The 24,438-nt window shown below is 45.2% G+C and overlaps 1 protein-coding gene across 2 annotated transcripts in view; it reads left to right on the top strand.

Moving 5' to 3' along the window:
* The window catches only part of LOC139368902 (CTTNBP2 N-terminal like b), a 54,503-nt gene that overhangs the window by 27,260 nt on the left and 2,805 nt on the right, over positions 1-24,438 (top strand). The window contains exons 3-5 of one of the 2 annotated variants that reach the window (XM_071108381.1): positions 15,259-15,495; positions 17,062-17,169; positions 20,117-24,177. In XM_071108381.1, coding sequence (XP_070964482.1) covers positions 15,259-15,495; positions 17,062-17,169; positions 20,117-21,487 — 1,716 coding nt within the window. In that variant the 3' untranslated portion in view covers positions 21,488-24,177. Of the gene's footprint in view, positions 1-15,258; positions 15,496-17,061; positions 17,170-20,116; positions 24,178-24,438 lie in introns of those variants that run through there. The other variant, XM_071108382.1, reaches the window with a different exon arrangement.

The raw sequence follows: 24,438 nt of genomic DNA, 5'->3' as shown, positions 1-24,438 counted from the left end.
ATTAGACATGGTGATAGTTACACATTAGTGTATTAGACATGGAGACATGGTGTTAGTTAAACATTGGTGTATTAGACATGGAGACATGGTGTTAGTTAAACATTAGTGTATTAGACATGGTGATAGTTACACATTAGTGTATTTGACATGGTGATAGTTACACATTAGTGTATTAGACATGGTGATAGTTAAACATTAGTGTATCAGAGATGGAGACATGGTGTTAGTTAAACATTAGTGTATTAGACATGGTGATAGTTAAACATTAGTGTATTAGACATGGTGATAGTTAAACATTAGTGTATTAGACATGGTGATAGTTAAACATTAGTGTATTAGACATGGTGTTAGTTAAACATTAGTGTATTAGACATGGTGATAGTTAAACATTAGTGTATTAGACATGGTGATAGTTAAACATTAGTGTATTAGACATGGTGATAGTTAAACATTAGTGTATTAGACATGGTGATAGTTAAACATTAGTGTATTAGACATGGTGATAGTTAAACATTAGTGTATTAGACATGGTGATAGTTAAACATTAGTGTATTAGACATGGTGATAGTTAAACATTAGTGTATTAGACATGGTGATAGTTAAACATTAGTGTATTAGACATGGTGATAGTTAAACATTAGTGTATTAGAGATGGAGACATGGTGATAGTTAAACATTAGTGTATTAGACATGGTGATAGTTAAACATTAGTGTATTAGACATGGTGATAGTTAAACATTAGTGTATTAGACATGGTGTTAGTTAAACATTAGTGTATTAGACATGGTTATAGTTAAACATTAGTGTATTAGACATGGTGATAGTTAAACATTAGTGTATTAGACATGGTGATAGTTAAACATTAGTGTATTAGACATGGTGATAGTTAAACATTAGTGTATTAGACATGGTGATAGTTAAACATTAGTGTATTAGACATGGTGATAGTTAAACATTAGTGTATTAGACATGGTGATAGTTAAACATTAGTGTATTAGACATGGTGATAGTTAAACATTAGTGTATTAGACATGGAGACATGGTGATAGTTAAACATTAGTGTATTAGACATGGTGATAGTTAAACATTAGTGTATTAGACATGGTGATAGTTAAACATTAGTGTATTAGACATGGTGATAGTTAAACATGGTGATAGTTAAACATTAGTGTATTAGACATGGTGATAGTTAAACATTAGTGTATTAGACATGGAGACATGGTGTTAGTTAAACATTAGTGTATTAGACATGGAGACATGGTGTTAGTTAAACATTAGTGTATTAGACATGGAGACATGGTGATAGTTAAACATTAGTGTATTAGACATGGTGATAGTTAAACATGAGTGTATTAGACATGGTGATAGTTAAACATTAGTGTATTAGACATGGAGACATGGTGATAGTTAAACATTAGTGTATTAGACATGGTGATAGTTAAACATTAGTGTATTAGACATGGAGACATGGTGATAGTTAAACATTAGTGTATTAGACATGGTGATAGTTAAACATGGAGACATGGTGATAGTTAAACATTAGTGTATTAGACATGGAGACATGGTGATAGTTAAACATTAGTGTATTAGACATGGTGATAGTTAAACATTAGTGTATTAGACATGGTGATAGTTAAACATTAGTGTATTAGACATGGTGTTAGTTAAACATTAGTGTATTAGACATGGTGATAGTTAAACATTAGTGTATTAGACATGGTGATAGTTAAACATTGGTGTATTAGACATGGTGATAGTTAAACATTAGTGTATTAGAGATGGAGACATGGTGATAGTTAAACATTAGTGTATTAGACATGGTGATAGTTAAACATTAGTGTATTAGAGATGGAGACATGGTGTTAGTTAAACATTAGTGTATTAGACATGGTGTTAGTTAAACATTAGTGTATTAGAGATGGAGACATGGTGATAGTTAAACATTAGTGTCTGGCTGCAGTGTAAACCCCATAAACTAAAGCTTTGTTTATTGTCTATTCTCTTATCTCTATGTGTGTGGGAGAGTGAGCAGTGGAAGACAATTCTATCACACATAATTTCACAGACACACACACACACACACAAAAAAAAAAGTCAAGCACACACAGACACGTACACTCACTGCTCTGAATGCAAGACACATGTTTGTAAAGCCCCTGTCACGGCCCATGCTGTAGGTGTGTAAGGACGTCTAGCTGTTGTGTCACATTCCGCTGCTGTGTTGTCATTGGCTGTGACAGTACTTTGCTTTGTGTTGGTGTAGTGTTCCTAATGATTCCCCGGTTTTCACTTGAACCCAAAATCTCAGGAGGAAGTCCCCTGAATGGTGTAGGTGACTTCCAAACACACACACACACACACACACCACCAACCCCACTGTGTTCTGAAACTGAAGCTTTTCCACACTGAGGAAGCTGAATGTGTTTTAGAGGTTGCATTTCCCTGTAGCCCACATGGAACCTGAGTACTCCTGCAGCTCAATCAGAAGAATAATTCTCATTAGTTTACATTCCATACTATCCTGGCCAGTACATTCATCATGCATTAGTGTGTCCACATAGACATGGAGATAGACTGTGTTGGGAGTTGATGGTGTTTTGCAGATGTTTCCCTAGCAACAGTCACAGGTTGGGAAGAGGACTGTGTTAATGACCTGACCTGAGTTCAGGTATGGAAAACATGTAGCATTCCGCATCAGAGCTGGCAGCACCGTGCAAGAATGGAATTCTGGGAGGGTTGACATGAAATGACCAAGATTAGTTGGGCGGGACAGCGGGGTGCTGATGATGTCATCAATAGTAGGGATGCAGGCAGCGCTGGCTAAAGTTGGTTTAAAGACGCACAGATTAATGCGACGTCCTTCTCTTTTCTCCTCAGTCACAGAACTAGGCCACAACTGATCAAACCGGGGAGCAGGACTGTTCAGGGCAGGCTGTCTGACTCAGAGACAGAGGGACTGAAGGGGTGGAAGAGAGGAGAGATGCTTGCCTAGACTAGCAGGGGACTGGGGATCTATGCCTGCCTAGACTAGCAGGGGACTGGGGATCTATGCCTGCCTAGACTAGCAGGGGACTGGGGATCTATGCCTGCCTAGACTAGCAGGGGACTGGGGATCTATGCCTGCCTAGACTAGCAGGGGACTGGGGATCTATGCCTGCCTAGACTAGCAGGGGACTGGGGATCTATGTCTGCCTAGACTAGCAGGGGACTGGGGATCTATGTCTGCCTAGACTAGCAGGGGACTGGGGATCTATGTCTGCCTAGACTAGCAGGGGACTGGGGATCTATGTCTGCCTAGACTAGCAGGGGACTGGGGATCTATGTCTACCTAGACTAGCAGGGGACTGGGGATCTATGCCTGCCTAGACTAGCAGGGGACTGGGGATCTATGTCTGCCTAGACTAGCAGGGGACTGGGGATCTATGTCTACCTAGACTAGCAGGGGACTGGGGATCTATGTCTGCCTAGACTAGCAGGGGACTGGGGATCTATGCCTGCCTAGACTAGCAGGGGACTGGGGATCTATGTCTGCCTAAACTAGCAGGGGACTGGGGATCTATGCCTGCCTAGACTAGCAGGGGACTGGGGATCTATGCTTGCCTAGACTAGCAGGGGACTGGGGATCTATGTCTGCCTAGACTAGCAGGGGACTGGGGATCTATGTCTGCCTAGACTAGCAGGGGACTGGGGATCTATGTCTGCCTAGACTAGCAGGGGACTGGGGATCTATGCCTGCCTAGACTAGCAGGGGACTGGGGATCTATGCCTGCCTAGACTAGCAGGGGACTGGGGATCTATGCCTGCCTAGACTAGCAGGGGACTGTGGATCTATGCCTGCCTAGACTAGCAGGGGACTGGGGATCTATGTCTGCCTAGACTAGCAGGGGACTGGGGATCTATGCCTGCCTAGACTAGCAGGGGACTGGGGATCTATGCCTGCCTAGACTAGCAGGGGACTGGGGATCTATGCCTGCCTAGACTAGCAGGGGACTGGGGATATATGCCTGCCCAGACTAGCAGGGGACTGGGGATCTATGTCTGCCAGTGAATGTGACTGGAAGTCTACACTGCCTGGAGTTAGTGAAATGGGGCATGCTTGGTCTCAGCAAGTAGAGGGGATGTGAATCTAATGCAGAGTAACTGGTGAAGGGGATGTTTCTCTTCTGTATAGTAACTGGTGAGGGGGGTGTTTCTCTTCTGTATAGTAACTGGTGAGGGGGGTGTTTCTCTTCTGTATAGTAACTGGTGAGGGGGATGTTTCTCTTCTGTATAGTAACTGGTGAGGGGGGTGTTTCTCTTCTGTATAGTAACTGGTGAGGGGGGGTGTTTCTCTTCTCCTACAGAGTAACTGGTGAGGGGGATGTTTCTCTTCTGTATAGTAACTGGTGACTGGTGGGGGATGTTTCTCTTCTCCTACAGAGTAACTGGTGAGGGGGATGTTTCTCTCCTGCAGAGTAACTGGTGAGGGGGATGTTTCTCTTCTGTATAGTAACTGGTGAGGGGGATGTTTCTCTTCTGTATAGTAACTGGTGAGGGGGATGTTTCTCTTCTGTATAGTAACTGGTGAGGGGGGTGTTTCTCTTCTCCTACAGAGTAACTGGTGAGGGGGATGTTTCTCTTCTGTATAGTAACTGGTGAGGGGGATGTTTCTCTTCTGTATAGTAACTGGTGATGGGGATGTTTCTCTTCTGTATAGTAACTGGTGAGGGGGATGTTTCTCTTCTGCAGAGTAACTGGTGAGGGGGATGTTTCTCTTCTGTATAGTAACTGGTGAGGGGGATGTTTCTCTTCTCCTACAGAGTAACTGGTGAGGGGGATGTTTCTCTTCTGTATAGTAACTGGTGATGGGGATGTTTCTCTTCTCCTACAGAGTAACAGGTGAGGGGGATGTTTCTCTTCTGTATAGTAACTGGTGAGGGGGATGTTTCTCTTCTGTATAGTAACTGGTGAGGTGGATGTTTCTCTTCTGCAGAGTAACTGGTGAGGGGGATGTTTCTCTTCTGTATAGTAACTGGTGAGGGGGATGTTTCTCTTCTGTATAGTAACTGGTGAGGGGGATGTTTCTCTTCTGTATAGTAACTGGTGAGGGGGATGTTTCTCTTCTGTATAGTAACTGGTGAGGGGGATGTTTCTCTTCTACAGAGTAACTGGTGAGGGGGATGTTTCTCTTCTGTATAGTAACTGGTGAGGGGGATGTTTCTCTTCTGCAGAGTAACTGGTGAGGGGAATGTTTCTCTTCTGTATAGTAACTGGTGAGGGGGATGTTTCTCTTCTGTATAGTAACTGGTGAGGGGGATGTTTCTCTTCTGTATAGTAACTGGTGAGGGGGATGTTTCTCTTCTGTATAGTAACTGGTGAGGGGGATGTTTCTCTTCTGTATAGTAACTGGTGAGGGGGATGTTTCTCTTCTGTATAGTAACTGGTGAGGGGGATGTTTCTCTTCTGCAGAGTAACTGGTGAGGGGGATGTTTCTCTTCTGTATAGTAACTGGTGAGGGGGATGTTTCTCTTCTGTATAGTAACTGGTGAGGGGGGTGTTTCTCTTCTGTATAGTAACTGGTGAGGGGGATGTTTCTCTTCTGTATAGTAACTGGTGAGGGGGGTGTTTCTCTTCTGTATAGTAACTGGTGAGGGGGGTGTTTCTCTTCTCCTACAGAGTAACTGGTGAGGGGGATGTTTCTCTTCTGTATAGTAACTGGTGAGGGGGATGTTTCTCTTCTGTATAGTAACTGGTGATGGGGATGTTTCTCTTCTCCTACAGAGTAACTGGTGAGGGGGATGTTTCTCTCCTGCAGAGTAACTGGTGAGGGGGATGTTTCTCTTCTGTATAGTAACTGGTGAGGGGGATGTTTCTCTTCTGTATAGTAACTGGTGAGGGGGATGTTTCTCTTCTGTATAGTAACTGGTGAGGGGGGTGTTTCTCTTCTCCTACAGAGTAACTGGTGAGGGGGATGTTTCTCTTCTGTATAGTAACTGGTGAGGGGGATGTTTCTCTTCTGTATAGTAACTGGTGAGGGGGATGTTTCTCTTCTGTATAGTAACTGGTGATGGGGATGTTTCTCTTCTGTATAGTAACTGGTGAGGGGGATGTTTCTCTTCTGCAGAGTAACTGGTGAGGGGGATGTTTCTCTTCTGTATAGTAACTGGTGAGGGGGATGTTTCTCTTCTCCTACAGAGTAACTGGTGAGGGGGATGTTTCTATTCTGTATAGTAACTGGTGATGGGGATGTTTCTCTTCTCCTACAGAGTAACAGGTGAGGGGGATGTTTCTCTTCTGTATAGTAACTGGTGAGGGGGATGTTTCTCTTCTGTATAGTAACTGGTGAGGTGGATGTTTCTCTTCTGCAGAGTAACTGGTGAGGGGGATGTTTCTCTTCTGTATAGTAACTGGTGAGGGGGATGTTTCTCTTCTGTATAGTAACTGGTGAGGTGGATAGTAACTGGTCTCTTCTGCAGAGTAACTGGTGAGGGGGATGTTTCTCTTCTGTATAGTAACTGGTGAGGGGGATGTTTCTCTTTCTGCAGAGTAACACTGGTGAGGGGGATGTTTCTCTTCTGTATAGTAACTGGTGAGGGGGATGTTTCTCTTCTGTATAGTAACTGGTGAGGGGGATGTTTCTCTTCTGTATGTTTCTCTTCTGTATAGTAACTGGTGAGGGGGATGTTTCTCTTCAGAGTAACAGGTGAGGGGGATGTTTCTCTCCTGCAGAGTAACTGGTGAGGGGGATGTTTCTCTTCTGTATAGTAACTGGTGAGGGGGATGTTTTCTTCTGTATAGTCTGGTGATGTTTCTCTTCTGTATAGTGGTGAGGGGGGTGTTTCTCTTCTCTGCAGAGTAACTGGTGAGGGGGATGTTTCTCTTCTGTATAGTAACTGGTGAGGGGGATGTTTCTCTTCTGTATAGTAACTGGTGAGGGGGATGTTTCTCTTCTGTATAGTAACTGGTGAGGGGGATGTTTCTCTTCTGTAGTAACTGGTGAGGTGGATGTTTCTCTTCTAGTAACTGGTGAGGGGGATGTTTCTCTTCTGCAGAGTAACTGGTGAGGGGGATGTTTCTCTTCTGTATAGTAACTGGTGAGGGGGATGTTTCTCTTCTGTATAGTAACAGAGTAACTGGTGAGGGGGATGTTTCTCTTCTGTATAGTAACTGGTGAGGGGGATGTTTCTCTTCTGTATAGTAACTGGTGAGGGGGATGTTTCTCTTCTGCAGAGTAACTGGTGAGGGGGATGTTTATCTTCTGTATAGTAACTGGTGAGGGGGATGTTTCTCTTCTGTATAGTAACTGGTGAGGGGGATGTTTCTCTTCTGCAGAGTAACTGGTGAGGGGGATGTTTCTCTTCTGTATAGTAACTGGTGAGGGGGGTGTTTCTCTTCTCCTACAGAGTACCTGGTGAGGGGGATGTTTCTCTTCTGTATAGTAACTGGTGAGGGGGGTGTTTCTCTTCTCCTACAGAGTACCTGGTGAGGGGGATGTTTCTCTTCTGTATAGTAACTGGTGAGGGGAATGTTTCTCTTCTGCATAGTAACTGCTCTCTGTCATCTTTCTCTCTCTCCCTCTCTCTTCCCTCCCCTCTCTTTCTCTCTCTCCCATTGTCGCTCTAATGTCGCTCAACCTTTTCACCTGTTACAGCAATAGTTTGCCACCTACTATCATCTCTACAGACATTTGGGAATTTCTGTGGATCTCCTAGATATCTTGGCTGAGGGTTAGCTCTATGGGGAGGCTTTCCTATTTAATATGCCTGGTCCTGGGGCTTTGAGTGTCTTTGTGTTCCGCCGAAAAGCAGATTATTTCACTAGGGCTGCTCGCTTTTCCCAGAACCCCCTGCAAAGCCAGTGGATCGGCCACTCCTCCTTGAGGTTCCATACTGGAGACGTTACCACAGAAACCTCACGTACAGGCACAAAGGCATGTGTGTACAGACACTCACACACACACATGCACAATGCCCTCTCAGTCAGTAGCCATTCTCTGAGAGGGACAGAGGAGAATATAGACTGTATTCCTGTAACAGGAGACTGTACTGCCTGTGCAGAGCCGTAATGGTACCCATGCCAGCTGCTGAGCCAATTGGGTGACAGTCATTATGAAGAAACTGGATTCCGCGGCTCCTGACAGCATGGAGGATGTGTTGTTATGTCTCAGGGCTCAACTGATTTACTGAGGGGATTTACTAGGTGTAAACCATTGGGGGCAGACTCATGGTTGTCATTAGGCAGGGCAGAGTAGAGAAGAATAGTAAGTGGAGGGTTGAGCCATAGACAATATAACAATTATGTCTGAACCATCCTCTAACTATTCTGCTCCACTCCGCCTGATGAGAACTGACGACTGTGGTGTTCCATATCTATGGGTTGAGCCTTGTAGGGTAATAGCAAACTGTGCCCTTTCATAGAGGGCTGCATGGCCTGTCATTACTCTGCTAATCAACCCTCAGAGTCTGTGGGAACCCAGCCTCTCTACTATCCCTCCTCTTTGTTCCCACACACAGAGCACCATGCCCAAGGCTAGACCCTCACACACACACATACACACACATACATACATATACACACACATACACACACACACGCATACACACATACACACACACACACACACACACACACACACACACACACACACACACACACACACACACACACACACACACACACACACACACACACACACACACACACAAATATACACACACATCAGATTCAGCCCTGGCTAAACATTACTCAGGAACTCTGTTTTCTCTTCAGCAAGACAAAGTAGCCTAAACCCCTTAGCGCACACACACACACAATAAGAGGGGATTGAGGTATTGAGACAGTGTCTTTGTGTGCGTCCTGTAATCTCATGCTGAAAGGGTCACATTCTTTGTTTATGCAGTAAGGGAAGAGGCCTCAGATACAGCCTCTCTAGTGGTGCCCTGAAGGGGCGAGAGAGAGAGAGAGAGAGAGAGAGAGAGAGAGAGAGAGAGAGAGAGAGAGAGAGAGAGAGAGAGAGAGAGAGAGAGAGAGAGAGAGAGAGAGAGAGATGGACCCACTTGTGGCCCTCTTTGTTACAGAGAGCCACTAGTCCCAGCAGTAAGACAGGGAAGGGACTCAGCAGATATTCTAATTTGGTATAGATGAGTCCAAAATTAATTAAAATAGGAGCATTTTACATCCGGTTAGAAATTAATAGGGACATTAACTCAACAAAGTAAAATGTCCTCCTGTGTCCTACCTATATCCCCCAATAGAAACTCTATACTTTAATGACGTCAGCTTCTCCATCCTAGAGGGGGAGATCAACCATTTCCAAACCCAGGGACATGTACTAGTCTGTGGCAACCTAAATGCCAGAACTGGACAAGAATCAAAAAATAACATAAAACTCGACATCCCAGAATCTGGCTAAAAATGCTTCAATCAGTTCTAGAACCCATTTCCCTCTATGGTTGTGAGGTCTGGGGTCCACTAACTAACCAAGAATTCACAAAATGAGACAAACACATTATTGAGAGACTGCATGCAGAATTCAGCAAAAACACACTACTGGTCAAAAGGTTTAGAACACCAACTCATTCAAAGGTTTTTCTTTATTTTTACTATTTTCTACATTGTAGAATAATAGTGAAGACATCTAAACTATGAAATAGCACATATGGAATCATGTAGTAACCCCAAAAAGTGTTAAACAAATCGAAATGTATTTATATTTAAGATTCATATAGCCACACTTTACCTTGATGACAGCTTTGCACACTCTTGTCAAATGTGCCGAATACAACAGGTACCAAACAGTGCAATTTTTAAGTAGAAAATAGGTATTAGGTAAACAATAGATAAGTAAAGAAATAAATGTAAAAAAATAGTAAAATGACAGTGAAAATAACAGTTGCGAGCCTATATACAGGTGGTACTGGTACAGAGTCAATGTGGAGGCTATATACAGGTGGTACTGGTACAGAGTCAATGTGGAGGCTATATACAGGTGGTACTGGTACAGAGTCAATGTGGAGGCTATATACAGGTGGTACTGGTACAGAGTCAATGTGGAGGCTATATACAGGTGGTACTGGTACAGAGTCAATGTGGAGGCTATATACAGGTGGTACTGGTACAGAGTCAATGTGGAGGCTATATACAGGTAGTACTGCTACAGAGTCAATGTGGAGGCTATATACAGGTAGTACTGGTACAGAGTCAATGTGGAGGCTATATACAGGTAGTACTGCTACAGAGTCAATGTGGAGGCTATATACAGGTAGTACTGGTACAGAGTCAATGTGGAGGCTATATACAGGTGGTACTGGTACAGAGTCAATGTGGAGGCTATATACAGGTGGTACTGGTACAGAGTCAATGTGGAGGCTATATACAGGTAGCACTGGTACAGAGTCAATGTGGAGGCTATATAAAGGTGGTACTGGTACAGAGTCAATGTGGAGCCTATATACAGGTGGTACTGGTACAGAGTCAATGTGGAGCCTATATACATGTGGTACTGGTACAGAGTCAATGTGGAGGCTATATACAGGTGGTATCGGTACAGAGTCAATGTGGAGGCTATATAAAGGTGGTACTGGTACAGAGTCAATGTGGAGGCCATATACAGGTGGTACTGGTACAGAGTCAATGTGGAGCCTATATACAGGTGGTACTGGTACAGAGTCAATGTGGAGCCTATATACAGGTGGTACTGGTACAGAGTCAATGTGGAGGCTATATACAGGTGGTACCGGTACAGAGTCAATGTGGAGGCTATATACAGGTGGTACTGGTACAGAGTCAATGTGGAGGCTATATACAGGTAGTACTGGTACAGAGTCAATGTGGAGCCTATATACATGTGGTACTGGTACAGAGTCAATGTGGAGGCTATATACAGGTGGTACCGGTACAGAGTCAATGTGGAGGCTATATAAAGGTGGTACTGGTACAGAGTCAATGTGGAGGCTATATACAGGTGGTACTGGTACAGAGTCAATGTGGAGCCTATATACAGGTGGTACTGGTACAGAGTCAATGTGGAGCCTATATACAGGTGGTACTGGTACAGAGTCAATGTGGAGGCTATATACAGGTGGTACCGGTACAGAGTCAATGTGGAGGCTATATACAGGTGGTACCGGTACAGAGTCAATGTGGAGGCTATATACAGGTAGTACTGCTACAGAGTCAATGTGGAGGCTATATACAGGTAGTACTGCTACAGAGTCAATGTGGAGACTATATACAGGTGGTACCGGTACAGAGTCAATGTGGAGGCTATATACAGGTGGTACCGGTACAGAGTCAATGTGTAGGCTATATACAGGTGGTACTGGTACAGAGTCAATGTGCAGGCTATATACAGGTAGTACTGCTACAGAGTCAATGTGGAGGCTATATCCAGGTGGTATCGGTACAGAGTCAATGTGCGGGGGCACCGGTTAGTCGGGCTAATTGAGGTGATATGTAAATGTAGGTATAGTTAAGGTGAGAAGGGTGGGGGGGACTATGCAAATTGTCTGGATAGCCATTTGATTAAAAAACAGGAGTCTTATGATATGGGGGTAAAAGCTGTTGAGAAGCCTTTTGGTCCTAGACTTGGCACTCCGGTACCGCTTGCCATTTGGTAGCAGAGAGAACAGTATATGACTGAGGTGGCTGGGGTCTTTGACAATTGTTAGGGCCTTCCTCTGACACCGCCTGGTGTAGAGGTCCTGGATGGCAGGCAGCATAGCCCCAGTGATGTACTGGGCCGTACGCACTACCCTCTGAAGTGCCTTGTGGTCGGAGGCCGAGCAGTTGCCGGCAGGATGCTCTCGATGGTGCAGCTGTAGAACCTTTTGAGGATCTGAAGACCCATGCCTGAGGGGGAATATGTTTTCTCGTGCCCTCTTTACGACTGTCTTGGTGTGTTTGGACCATTCTAGTTTGTTAGTGATGTGAACACCAAGGAACTTGAAACTCTCAACCTGCTCAAGAAAATAGCTATTACATTCTGCAACTACCTAAAAGGAAGCAATTCTCAAACCTTCCATAACAAAGCCATCACCTACAGAGAGATGAACCTGGAGACGAGTCCCCTAAGCCAGCTGGTTCTGGTACTCTGTTCACAAACACCAACAGACCCAGGACAGCATCACAATTAGATCCAACCAAATTCTGAAAAAGCAAAAAGATAACTATTTGTCACACTGGAAAGAATCAACCAAAAAACAGAGCAAATTAGAATGCTATCTGTCTCTAAACAGAGAGTACACAGTGGCAGAATACCTGACCACTGTGACTGACCTAAAATTAAGGAAAGCTATGACTATGTACAGACTCAGTGAGCATAGCCTTGCTATTGAGAAAGGCTGCCGTAGGCAGAGAGAGAAGACAGGCTATGTGCTCACTGCCCACAAAATGAGATGGAAACTGAGCTGGCCTTCCTGACCTTCTGCCAAATGTATGACCACATTAGAGACACATATTTCCCACAGATCACACAGACCACAAATAATTTGAAAACCTCCAACATTGATAAACTCCAATATCTGTTGGGCGAAATGTCACAATGTGCCATCCGGGCAGCAAGATTTGTGAACCGTTGCTATGAGAAAAGGGCAACCAGTGAAGAACAAATAACATTGTAAATACCAATTTAACAATTGACATGTCTTTATCTTTCTGAAACCTTTTTGAGTGCACTGTCTACAGTTCATTTGTTTCTTCTCACTTGTTTATTTCATTAGCTTTTTACATTTTTTACATTTAATTTAACCTTTATTTAACAAGGCAAGTCAGTTAAGAACAAATTATTATCTACAATAACGGCCTACCCCTGGCCAATCCCGGATGACACTGGGCCAATTGTGCGCTGCCCTATGGGACTCCCAATCATGGCCGGATGTGATACAGCCGTTACGTTGCTTTGGCAACGTAAACATATGTTTCCCATGCCAATAAAGCCCCTTTGAATTAGAGAGAGAGATCACTGTGAAACAGTGATGTACCAGGAGAGGAATGCACTGCCATGCGTGGGTGGGCAGGGGCAGGAGTGAGGTGTCTGCGTGCATGTGTGTGTTGAGAAGTGGAATGGTAGCTAGAGTGGCCCTGGCGGCATGTGTAATTCTCAGTGTGTGTTGAGAAGTGGAATGGTAGCTAGAGTGGCCCTGGCGGCATGTGTAATTCTCAGTGTGTGTTGAGAAGTGAAATGGTAGCTAGAGTGGCCCTGGTGGCATGTGTAATTCTCAGTGTGTGTTGAGAAGTGGAATGGTAGCTAGAGTGGCCCTGGCGGCATGTGTAATTCTCAGTGTGTGTTGAGAAGTGGAATGGTAGCTAGAGTGGCCCTGGTGGCATGTGTAATTCTCAGTGTGTGTTGTTACATCTCTGACACTTCCATCTCTCTCTCTGTCTGATATCGCTATCTCCGGTCCGCAGGGCAGAAGGCTGTAGACTAAGCACAGGTCTAGGATCAGCTCGTAACGTTCCCAAAATTCCCAGGTTTTCCAGAAATCCTGGTTGGTAGATTCCTGGAAACCAGAGGGAATAAGCAGGAAATCCGGAATCCTTCAACCAGGATTTCTGGGAAATCTGGGAATTTTGGAAAAGTTACTGCAATTTTGCAACCCTAACTCAAAGAGAACATTTCAAGTGGAATAGTCAATCACATGGTCCCATTTTTACTAGGGCTGGGACCTCACAATACGATATTATCACGATACTTAGGTGCCTATACAATATGAATTGCAATTTTCCCAATTCTCACGATCCTATATGTACTGCAATTAGATATTGTAATCTGATGTTACAAACGTATTGCTCACCGTATGTCTTCTGCAGGGAGACGAGAGAGCATGAGAAATAAAAATGCTGAAAACATATTGGCTCACTATTCTTTTAAAGATGGAGAACAATCTATAAGGAAAAGATACAGTTGTTTTGGCGCAACCGACTAGCACTTTTCATTTTTTCTAATGGATACTTGGAGTCAAATATCGATTTAATATCGTACTAAAATAATATTGTGATGTAACTGTATACATTTTCCCCCCATCACAAATCTTTACTGTTGTGTGTTTGGGATTGAGAAGTCTTGCAGCAAACACACATTCACAGGCTTCAGCTGGTTCAGCACTGTGTGTGTGTGTGTGTGTGTGTGTGTGTGTGTGTGTGTGTGTGTGTGTGTGTGTGTGTGTGTGTGTGTGTGTGTGTGTGTGTGTGTGTGTGTGTGTGTGTGTGTGTGTGTGTGTGTGTGTGTGTGTGTGTGTGTGTAACAGTACTCTCTCGCCCTGTCACTCACCCCGTCTTTCCCCTGGGAGGGGTTAACATCTGCCCCTTGCGGGGGTGTATGGACGGCCTCACCCCTTTTGTGTTGGGGTGGGAGGGCGGGCCATCTGTTAATGCCCACACTCAAAGAACAATGGTTGAGGTATTGTTGTGTTGTGGGACAGGCCTGTTACAATATGTGTCTGTGTATATCCAGTATTAAGTGAGTGGTGTATGTAGCAGTGTGTCCGAGTTGTTTAACGTACGTGTGTGTGTGTGTGTGTGTGTGTGTGTGTGTGTGTGTGTGTGTGTGTGTGTGTGTGTGTGTGTGTGTGTGAAATCACAGTGGTGCCGTGTGTGTTATTCTTGGCAGTAGTAATGGTGGGGACCATGCTATCTCCTTTCCACACTGTGTTTCCTGTTCAGACATGCACAAATGACACACACAAAGGGGTGGAGTACTTCATAATGTAGCTGAGTCAGTTTTTCACACTTTAACTTTCTGTCCTCTTTAGCCCAGAGCTAGAAACATTAGAAGGCCCCATAGCCTTCTAGGCTAGACCCTGCTCAATCTACTATTTATTTAACTAGGCAAGTCAGTTAAGAACAAATTCATATTTACAATGACAGCCTAGGAACAGTGGGTTAACTGCCGTGTTCAGGGGGAGAACAACTGATTTTTACCTTGTCAGCTCGGGGATTTGATCGAGCAACCTTTTGGTTACTGGCCCAACACTCTAACCACTTGGCTACCTGCCGTCCCTAAAGCCTAAAGCCTCCACTAACTCTAGCACAGCCCTGGGCCACCTGGCTCTGCTGGGAATAGAGCACTGGGCCTGGCTGTCTGCTCAGAGTAAAGAAAGGTCTACCTCAATGCTAACCAGACTGCATGCATACAGTCCAGTCCACCGTGAATTGATATGCTGCTCTATACTGACTGTCTCATCATGAGTGTGTGTGTGTGTGTGTGTGTGTGTGTGTGTGTGTGTGTGTGTGTGTGTGTGTGTGTGTGTGTGTGTGTGTGTGTGTGTGTGTGTGTTCCAGGCCCAGCACAGGGACTCGTTCGTCCAGGAGCGCTATGGCCAGTATGACCTCAGTGACCCCTTTCTGGCCCTGCAGCGGGATAGCCATACCATGGATGACTGGTCCCCTTCAGACCCCCAGGGCAGCGTGGTGGGGCCCAACCCTCTGGCTGTGCTGAAGCTGGTCATGGCCCACTGCAAAAGGATGCAGGAGAGGATGATGGGACAGCTGGCAGCCGCAGAGAGCAGACACAGGAGGGTAAGGGCGTCCTTACACACACCCCTTCCACCCAGACCAGAGAGAGAGAGAGAGAGTGTGTGAGTGTGAGTGTGTGAGTGTGAGTGTGTGAGTGTGTGTGTGTGTGTGTGTGTGTGTGTGTGTGTGTGTGTGTGTGTGTGTGTGTGTGTGTGTGTGTGTGTGTGTGTGTGTGTGTGTGTGTGTGTGTGTGTGTGTGTATAATGCGGCCCAGCCCCAGTCTTTGTTCCCAGCTGTGGTTGGGTGCCGGAGCTGGCACTCAGGCTGACACAATGGGCCTGTTCTTTTCCAGGTTTCCAACACACCGGACCAGGACAGGCATACTGTAGCCACACCTCAGATACAGCCTCTCTAGTGGTGCCCAGAGGGGGGTGAGAGAGAGAGACCATTTGAATTGAATTGAGAGAGAGCAAGAGAGAGAAGAGAAAGAAAGAAAGAAAGTGTTTACATTGATGGCAAAGCCTTTGAAAGTATTGAGGTTTGATTAATGGTGTTTTACACTGGGTGAGAGTTGATATTAATGGTGTTTTACACTGGGTGAGAGTTGATATTAAGGGTGTTTTACACTGGGTGAGAGTTGATATTAATGGTGTTTTACACTGGGTGAGAGTTGATATTAAGGGTGTTTTACACTGGGTGAGAGTTGATATTAATAGTGTTTTACACTGGGTGAGAGTTGATATTAATAGTGTTTTACACTGGGTGAGAGTTGATATTAATAGTGTTTTACACTGGGTGAGAGTTGATATTAATGGTGTTTTACACTGGGTGAGAGTTGATATTAATGGTGTTTTACACTGGGTGAGAGTTGATATTAATGGTGTTTTACACTGGGTGAGAGTTGATATTAATGGTGTTTTACACTGGGTGAGAGTTGATATTAATGGTGTTTTACACTGGGTGAGAGTTGATATTAATGGTGTTTTACACTGGGTGAGAGTTGATATTAATAGTGTTTTACACTGGGTGAGAGTTGATATTAATGGTGTTTTACACTGGGTGAGAGTTGATATTAATGGTGTTTTACACTGGGTGAGAGTTGATATTAATGGTGTTTTACACTGGGTGAGAGTTGATATTAAGGGTGTTTTACACTGGGTGAGAGTTGATTGCATTAGTTTTGGAACCAGGCTACCTCACGGGTGTGGGCCAGGTACCCCGTTCACTGGGTGAGAGTTGATATTAACGGTGTTTTACACTGGGTGAGAGTTAATTGCATTGGTTTTGGAACCAGGCTGCCTCACGGTTGTGGGCCAGGTACTCCGTTCACTGGGTGAGAGTTGATATTAAGGGTGTTTTACACTGGGTGAGAGTTGATTGCATTAGTTTTGGAACCAGGCTACCTCACGGGTGTGGGCCAGGTACCCCGTTCACTGGGTGAGAGTTGATATTAAGGGTGTTTTACACTGGGTGAGAGTTAATTGCATTGGTTTTGGAACCAGGCTGCCTCACCGGTGTGGGCCAGGTACCCCGTTCAAAGACCAAGGCGAAGTCGTCTCAAAACAAAGTGACGTAGCATAAATTTTTGTGATCTGTGATCTGATTGGTCCTCCTCTGTTTGACTGGCAGGTGATTGCAGATCTGGAGGAGGAGAAGCACCGACACGCACTAGAGTCGGCGCAGGATGAGGATGTCACCGTAATGCTGGAGAAGGAGAGGGAGAAACTACTGCAGCAGGTGTGTGTGTGTGTGTGTGTGTGTGTGTGTGTGTGTGTGTGTGTGTGTGTGTGTGTGTGTGTGTGTGTGTGTGTGTGTGTGTGTGTGTGTGTGTGTGTGTGTGTGTCTTAAGACAAAATCAGAGTAAGAAGAGGGACTGTTAAACATCTGTGAACACACTCTCCTCCCACCTCTCTTCCTCCTCTCCCTTCTCTGTGTTCCCCATGGCCCCCACACTACTAGCTGATTTAAGTCCCTGTGAGTAGCATCAGTTCTCTCTGACTGGGGCTCTATTGTGTATCTCAGTGGGGTTGAGGGGTCTAGGCCGACACACACACACACACAACACACACACACACACACAGGCTGGGCGGCTCCATAGGAAACAAGGAGGAAGAGGCTATTGTTCAGCTGACCGGCAGCCTGGGGCCCAGGAAAGCCTGAGATAATGACTGTCCCTGACCAATCAAGGTCAGCACACACACACACACACACACACAGAGGGACCCCTCAGGAAGCCTCTATTTATGTAAGGCTGTGTGTGTGTGTGTGTGTGTGTGTGTGTGTGTGTGTGTGTGTGTGTGTGTGTGTGTGTGTGTGTGTGTGTGTGTGTGTGTGTGTGTGTGTGTGTGTGTGTGTGTGTGTGTGTGTGTGTGTGTGTGTGTGTGTGTGTGTGTGTGTGTGTTTTCCTGCCTCTGTTTCTGTAGAATCCAGCAATGTTCCCAACATGTTTTTTCATGAACTTTTACATATTACACTCTAATGATTGATTCTGATATGAACATCCCGTGAACAGCACATGGCACTTTCAGAACAGTTGTTTTGGGATGATCCATTTTGCATTTTCTTTTAAAGCTTACCCTTACCCCTTTTTCAGTGGAAAAATACAGAAATATGAAGTGAAATATTTAATGTTAAATATAATGATGCAGGAGTACAGTCGTGGCCAAAAGTTTTGAGAATGACACAAATATTAATTTTCACAAAGTCTGCTGCCTCAGTTTGTATGATGGCAATTTGCATATACTCCAGAATGTTATGAAGAGTGATCAGATCAATTGCAATTCATTGCAAAGTCCCTCTTTGCCATGCAAATGACCTGAATCCCCCCCAAAACATTTTCACTGCATTTCAGCCCTGCCACAAAAGGACCAGCTGACATCATGTCAGTGATCCTCTCGTTAACACAGGTGTGAGTGTTGGCGAGGACAAGGCTGGAGATCACTCTGTCATGCTGATTGAGTTCAAATAACAGACTGTGAGCTTCAAAAGGAGGGTGGTGTTTGGAATCATTGTTCTTCCTCTGTCAACCATGGTTACCTGCAAGGAAACACGTGCCGTCATCATTGCTTAGCACAAAAAGGGCTTCACAGGCAAGGATATTGCTGCTAGTAAGATTGCACCTAAATCAACCATTTATCGGATCATCAAGAACTTCAAGGAGAGCGGTTCAATTGTTGTGAAGAAGGTTTCAGGGCGCCCAAGAAAGTCCAGCAAGCACCAGGACCGTCTCCTAAAGTTGATTCAGCTGCAGGATCTGGGCACCACCAGTACAGAGCTTGCTCAGGAATGGCAGCAGGCAGGTGTGAGTGCATATACACGCAGAGTGAGGCAAAGACTTTTGGAGGATGGCCTGGTGTCAAGAAGGGCAGCAAAGAAGTCACTTCTCTCCAGGAAAAACATCAGGGACAGACTGATATTCTGCAAAAGGTACAGGGATTGGACTGGGGTAAAGTCATTTTCTCTGATGAATCCCCTTTCCGATTGTTTGGGGCATCCGGAAAAAAGCTTGTCCAGAGAAGACAAGGTGAGCCTAAGAACACAGCCATGAATATAGAATGGTACCAACACATCCTCTGAGAGAAACTTCTCCCAACCATCCAGGAACAGTTTGGTGATGAACAATGCCTTTTCCAGCATGATGGAGCACCTTGCCATAAGGAAAAGTGATAACTAAGTGGCTCGGGGAACAAAACATCGATATTTTGGGTCCATGGCCAGGAAACTCCCCAGACCTTAATCCCATTGAGAACTTGTGGTCAATCCTCAAGAGGCAGGTGGACAAACAAAAACCCACAAATTCTGACAAACTCTAAGCATTGATTATGCAAGAATGGGCTGCCATCAGTCAGGATGTGGCCCAGAAGTTAATTGACAGCATGCCAGGGCGGATTGCAGAGGTCTTGAAAAAGAAGGGTCAACACTGCAAATATTGACTCTTTGCATCAACTTCATGTAATTTTCAATAAAAGCCTTTGACAAATGCTTGTAATTATACTTCAGTATTCCATAGTAACATCTGGCAAAAATATCTAAAGACACTGAAGCAGCAAACTTTGTGGAAATTAATATTTATGTAATTCTCAAAACTTTTGGGCACGACTGTACTGTGTGTGTATCTCAACCTGCAGTATTCGGGGTGGAGGTATATCTCCACTCTCCTAGACTCTGACACCTCCATGTGGTCAGACGAGAAAACTGCTCAAATATTTAACTCGTGTACCTTACATTTTAGTCATTTAGCACAGTGTGTTCCAACCGTGGTCCTCCAGTACCCACAACAGGACACATTTCTATTATAACCCTGGACAAGCACACCTGGTTCAACTTGTCAACTAATCATCAAGCTCTCAATGAGTTGAGTAAAGTGTGTTTGTCCGGGGGTACAATGAAACTGTGTACTGTTGGGGATACTGGAGAACCAGGGTTGGAAAACACTCATTTAGTAGACACTGTTACCCAGAGCGACGTACAGTGCTATAGCTGTATCTAGGTGAGACAACAACATATCACAGTCGTAGCAAGCACATTTGTACACAAATAAAGAAGTTATCAAAGTCCGTGCGAATAGGAAATGCACCCACAGGTATGCATGCAGCAATTCCTTTCCTATCTGGGAATTCAACAAAATGTGCTAAGGGAAGTTGAAAGTTGAAATATCAACCTCTATCTCTCTGTGTGTTTCTAGTTGGAGGTGGAGCGTGCAGCAGTGCGTAGGCTGCAGAGGGAGCAGGAGAGGGCAGTAGGCCTGGCAGAGGAAACTCTGTCCCAGCAGCAGCAGTTGTCCTCTGACCTAACCCTGGAGCTCCAGAAAACCACCAGCCAGGCCCTGGAGGAGGCTCAGAGAGTCAGCCAGCTCCGCCTGCAACTCCAGGAGGAGAGCTGTACTTCAGAGAGCCTGATGGGGGCCCTGGAAGCGGAGAAGGGCAGAGCAACGCAGCTTGAGGCCAGAGCAGAGAGCCAGCTGGCTGAGTTTGACACAGAGAGGGAACAGTTAAGAGCCAGGATCAGACGAGAAGAGGAGAGGAGCAAGGGGCTGGAGAGAGAAGTGGAGGAGCTGAGGAGGAGGTTGGAGGCAGCAGGAGAGGAAGGAATGGTTAGGAAGGTGCAGGAGACTGCGGTGAAGGAGGTGAAACAGTCTCCTTCAAAGATAGCGTCAGCGGCGGCATTAGCAGCGGTGTCAGCGGCGGCGTCCACCTCGAGCCAGACAGAGCCTGATGGGAAGGCAAGCGTCGACCCTAAAGTGATCCCTGTCTCAAAGGTCAACGGGCATCATCCTAACCCTCCACGGGACACTGACCCCCCTCAGGAGGGCGGGGCTGTGGAGAACGGTGGGGTAGAGAGCGAGTCCGGAGCAAGTCTTCCCTCCCCTCTCCACCCTCACCCTCCTCACCCCCACTGCCACCCTCACCCCAACCTCTCCCCCTCCAGCACGGCCTCTTCCTCCCTCTCCTCCTCCCCCATCTCCTCCCCCACGCTGGCTAAGCGTCTGGTCAGCCCCGGTGGCTTCCACACATCCTCCTACCAGGCTGGAGTCAACCAGCGCTTCCACGCCGCCAGGCATAAGTTCCAGGTGCAGGCTGAGCAGGAGCAGCTCCAGCAGGGTAGCACGGCTCCCCTCTCTCCCCGGGACCTGTCCCCTACCACCACCCCCATCCCTCCACCCTCAGAGAACAGCACGGCCAAGCAGCTAGCCCGAAACACCGTCACCCAGGTCCTGTCCCGTTTCACCAGCCAGCAGGCAGGGGCCAAGCTCCCCCCACTGAACAGCTCTCCGTTTGGGACTGACTATCGGAGCCTGGCAGCCTCCCCTCCTGGGGGGAAGACCTCACCTGGAGGACCCCTGTCCCCAGGTATACGCTCACCCCTCACCCCTCGGTCCGAGAGGAGCTACCCGCCCCCCGTTCCTAAGAAACCGGGTATGAGCCCCTCTCCAGGCTCCCCCGACCCCCAAGCCGGGGCCAGCCTCTTCCCAGAGCTGACGGGGGGCTGTGGGCTAAGCAGCAGTGGACAGGAGGGGGCTAAGGAGCCAGACCTGGTACTCTCCTCCGGTAGCTAACAGCTAAGGGCCACGGCAGCTAGAAAGTGATCTAGGATCAGCATAGCCTTCCCAAATCCTTCCCATCTTTAACCATTAGGGAGAAAACACAAAACGGACCTAGGATCAGTATCTGTGAATAGCTTTGTCTTATTCCTGCTGGAGGAGCCAGTGCTCTCCTCCAGCAGCTAGCAGCGTATGGCCTCCCTCATTCCAGATACGCTAGTTTCTCTCTTCCATTTGCACTTGTTCACTCACTTTTAGGCCTGAGATTCAATCCGAGTGCTCTAGTCAACAATGCAGCTTTTAATAGATCGCATTCAAGGTAAACGCTGCTGATGTCGGCTCAATCAGAAATGACCTCAGAGACGGTAAAGAAAGCAAGACATCTCACAGGATCATGTTTTCTGGTTGGGCGGGTGGAGCGAGCGAGGGGATAAGTAGACCAGAGCCAGCTGTTGGTTAGTTGGTTAGTTTTGCATTGAAAACAAATTGTCACGGTTTCTGTCTGTGTAAGTGGGCGTTTCCTCTCTCACGTGACCATCTTTGAGCATGCTTTCCCGCGTGAGCTTATGTGGGAAAGCATGCTCACACAAGACAGGAACTTTTTTTTTAAATGTCAAATGGTAAACGGCCTTTTTAAGACATTTTCATTATCCACCATCTTTGATTACCTTTAAATGTCAAGCGGTTTAATGTGGGTCCACCGCGGTCTGGATTGGATCCTGGCCTTAATCTCCTGGATGTCCTGCAGCAGGCAGAAAATGCCACTTCTTATACCAACTCTGTAGGCCCTATTTTGACCACATAAATTAGCTGCTTAGTAGCAAATGAAAGCTCAAACACTACCTAGCAAACGGTCTGAAACACTGTCTAGTTCACATTAAATTACATTAAATCTATAATATACTGGGTTTTATTGGATTCATAAGATTTATTTTATTTGGAATTTATGGATAGTTTTTTTATTATCTTGATTTGTAATATATCTTTATACCTAGTTTATTGTATTCCATAGCCATGTTTAAAAGTGATCTTATTAATTATGCATTTAGTTATTCTAGGACATTAATTAATGAATCTCTCCGCCCAAGTCCACTCTGCAGTCTCGTCCAATACAAAGGCTGCATGGAGAGGGGAGTCTTTCCGTGGCAAGAGGATTCAAATGTAATCTGTTGATTGCACATGTACAGTTGAAGAGGTTTACATACACCTTAGCCAAATACATTTAAACTCAGTTTTTCACAATTCCTGACGTTTAATCCTAGTAAAAATTCCCTGTCTTAGGTCAGTCAGGATCACCACTTTATTTTAAGAACGTGAAATGTCAGAATAATAGTAGAGATAATTATTTATTTCAGCTTTTATTTATTTCATCACATTCCTAGTGGGTCAGAAGTTTACATACACTCAATTAGTATTTGGTAGCCTTGCCTTTAAATTGTTTAACTTGGGTCAAATGTTTCGTGTAGCCTTCCACAAGCTTCGACAATAAGTTGGGTGAATTTTGGCCCATTCCTCCTGACAGAGCTGGTGTAACTGAGTCAGGTTTGTAGGCCTCTTTGCTCACACACGCTTTTCAGTTCTGCCCACAAATCTTCTACAGGATTGAGGTCAGGGCTTTGTGATGGCCACTCCAATACCTTGATTTTGTTGTCCTTAAGCCATTTTGCCACAACTTTGGAAGTATGCTTGGGGTCATTGTCCATTTGGAAGACCCATTTGCGACCAAGCTTTAACTTCCTGACGGATGTCTTGAGATGTTGCTTCAATATATCCACAATATATCCACCGTAGTCTGGCCTTTTTATGATGGTTTTGGAGCAGTAGCTTCTTCCTTGCTGAGTGGCCTTTCAGGTTATTTCGATATAGGACTCATTTTACTGTGGATATAGATACTTTTGTACCCGTTTCCTCCAGCATCTTCACAAGGTCCTTTGCTGTTGTTCTGGGATTGATTTGCACTTTTTCACACCAAAGTACGTTCATCTCTAGGAGACAGAACGCGTCTACTTCCTGAGCTGTATGACGGCTGCATGGTCCCATGGTGTTTATACTTGCGCACTATTGTTTGTACAGATGAACGTGGTACCTTCAGGCGTTTGGAAATTGCTCCCAAGGATGAACCAGACTTCTGGAGGTCTACAATTTTTTTCTGAGGTCTTGGCTGATTTCCCCATGATGTCAAGCAAAGAGGCACTGAGTTTTAAGGTAGACCATGAAATACATCCACAGGTACACCTACAATTGACCAAAATGATGTCAATTAGCCTATCAGAAGCTTCTAAAGCCATGACATCAATTTCTGGAATCTTCCAAGCTCTTTAAAGACACAGTCAACTTAGTGTATGTAAACTACTGACCCACTGGAATTGTGATACAGTGAATTATAAGTAAAATAATGTCGGTAAACAATTGTTGGAAAAATTACTGTCACGTTCGTCGTAAAGAGGAGACCAAAGCACAGCGTGATTAGAATACATTGTTCTTTTAATGAAGAAAGACCACTTAACCAAACCTACCGCTATGAACACCGAGTGCAGACACAGGCAACTACACAGACAATAACCCACAAAATACCCAATGACTATGGCTACCTAAATATGGTCAACAATCAGAGACAATGATAAACAGCTGCCTCTGATTGAGAACCAATCCAGGCAACTTTAGACATATAAACACCTAGACTTGAAACATATAGATATAAAACTGTATTTTTTTGTGAAGAATCAACAACAAGTGGGACACAATCATGAAGTGGAACGACATTTATTGGATATTTCAAACTTTTTTAACAAATCAAAAACTGAAACATTGGGCGTGCAAAATTATTCAGCCCCTTTACTTTCAGGCAGCAAACTCTCTCCAGAAGTTCAGTGAGGATCTCTGAATGATCCAATGTTGACCTAAATGACTAATGATGATAAATACAATCCACCTGTGTGTAATCAAGTCTCCGTATAAATGCACCT

Source organism: Oncorhynchus clarkii, chromosome 16 (assembly GCF_045791955.1).
Source record: "Oncorhynchus clarkii lewisi isolate Uvic-CL-2024 chromosome 16, UVic_Ocla_1.0, whole genome shotgun sequence".
NCBI classification, from domain to species: Eukaryota; Metazoa; Chordata; class Actinopteri; order Salmoniformes; family Salmonidae; genus Oncorhynchus; species Oncorhynchus clarkii.
This window is presented reverse-complemented; position numbering and strand designations above follow the sequence as displayed.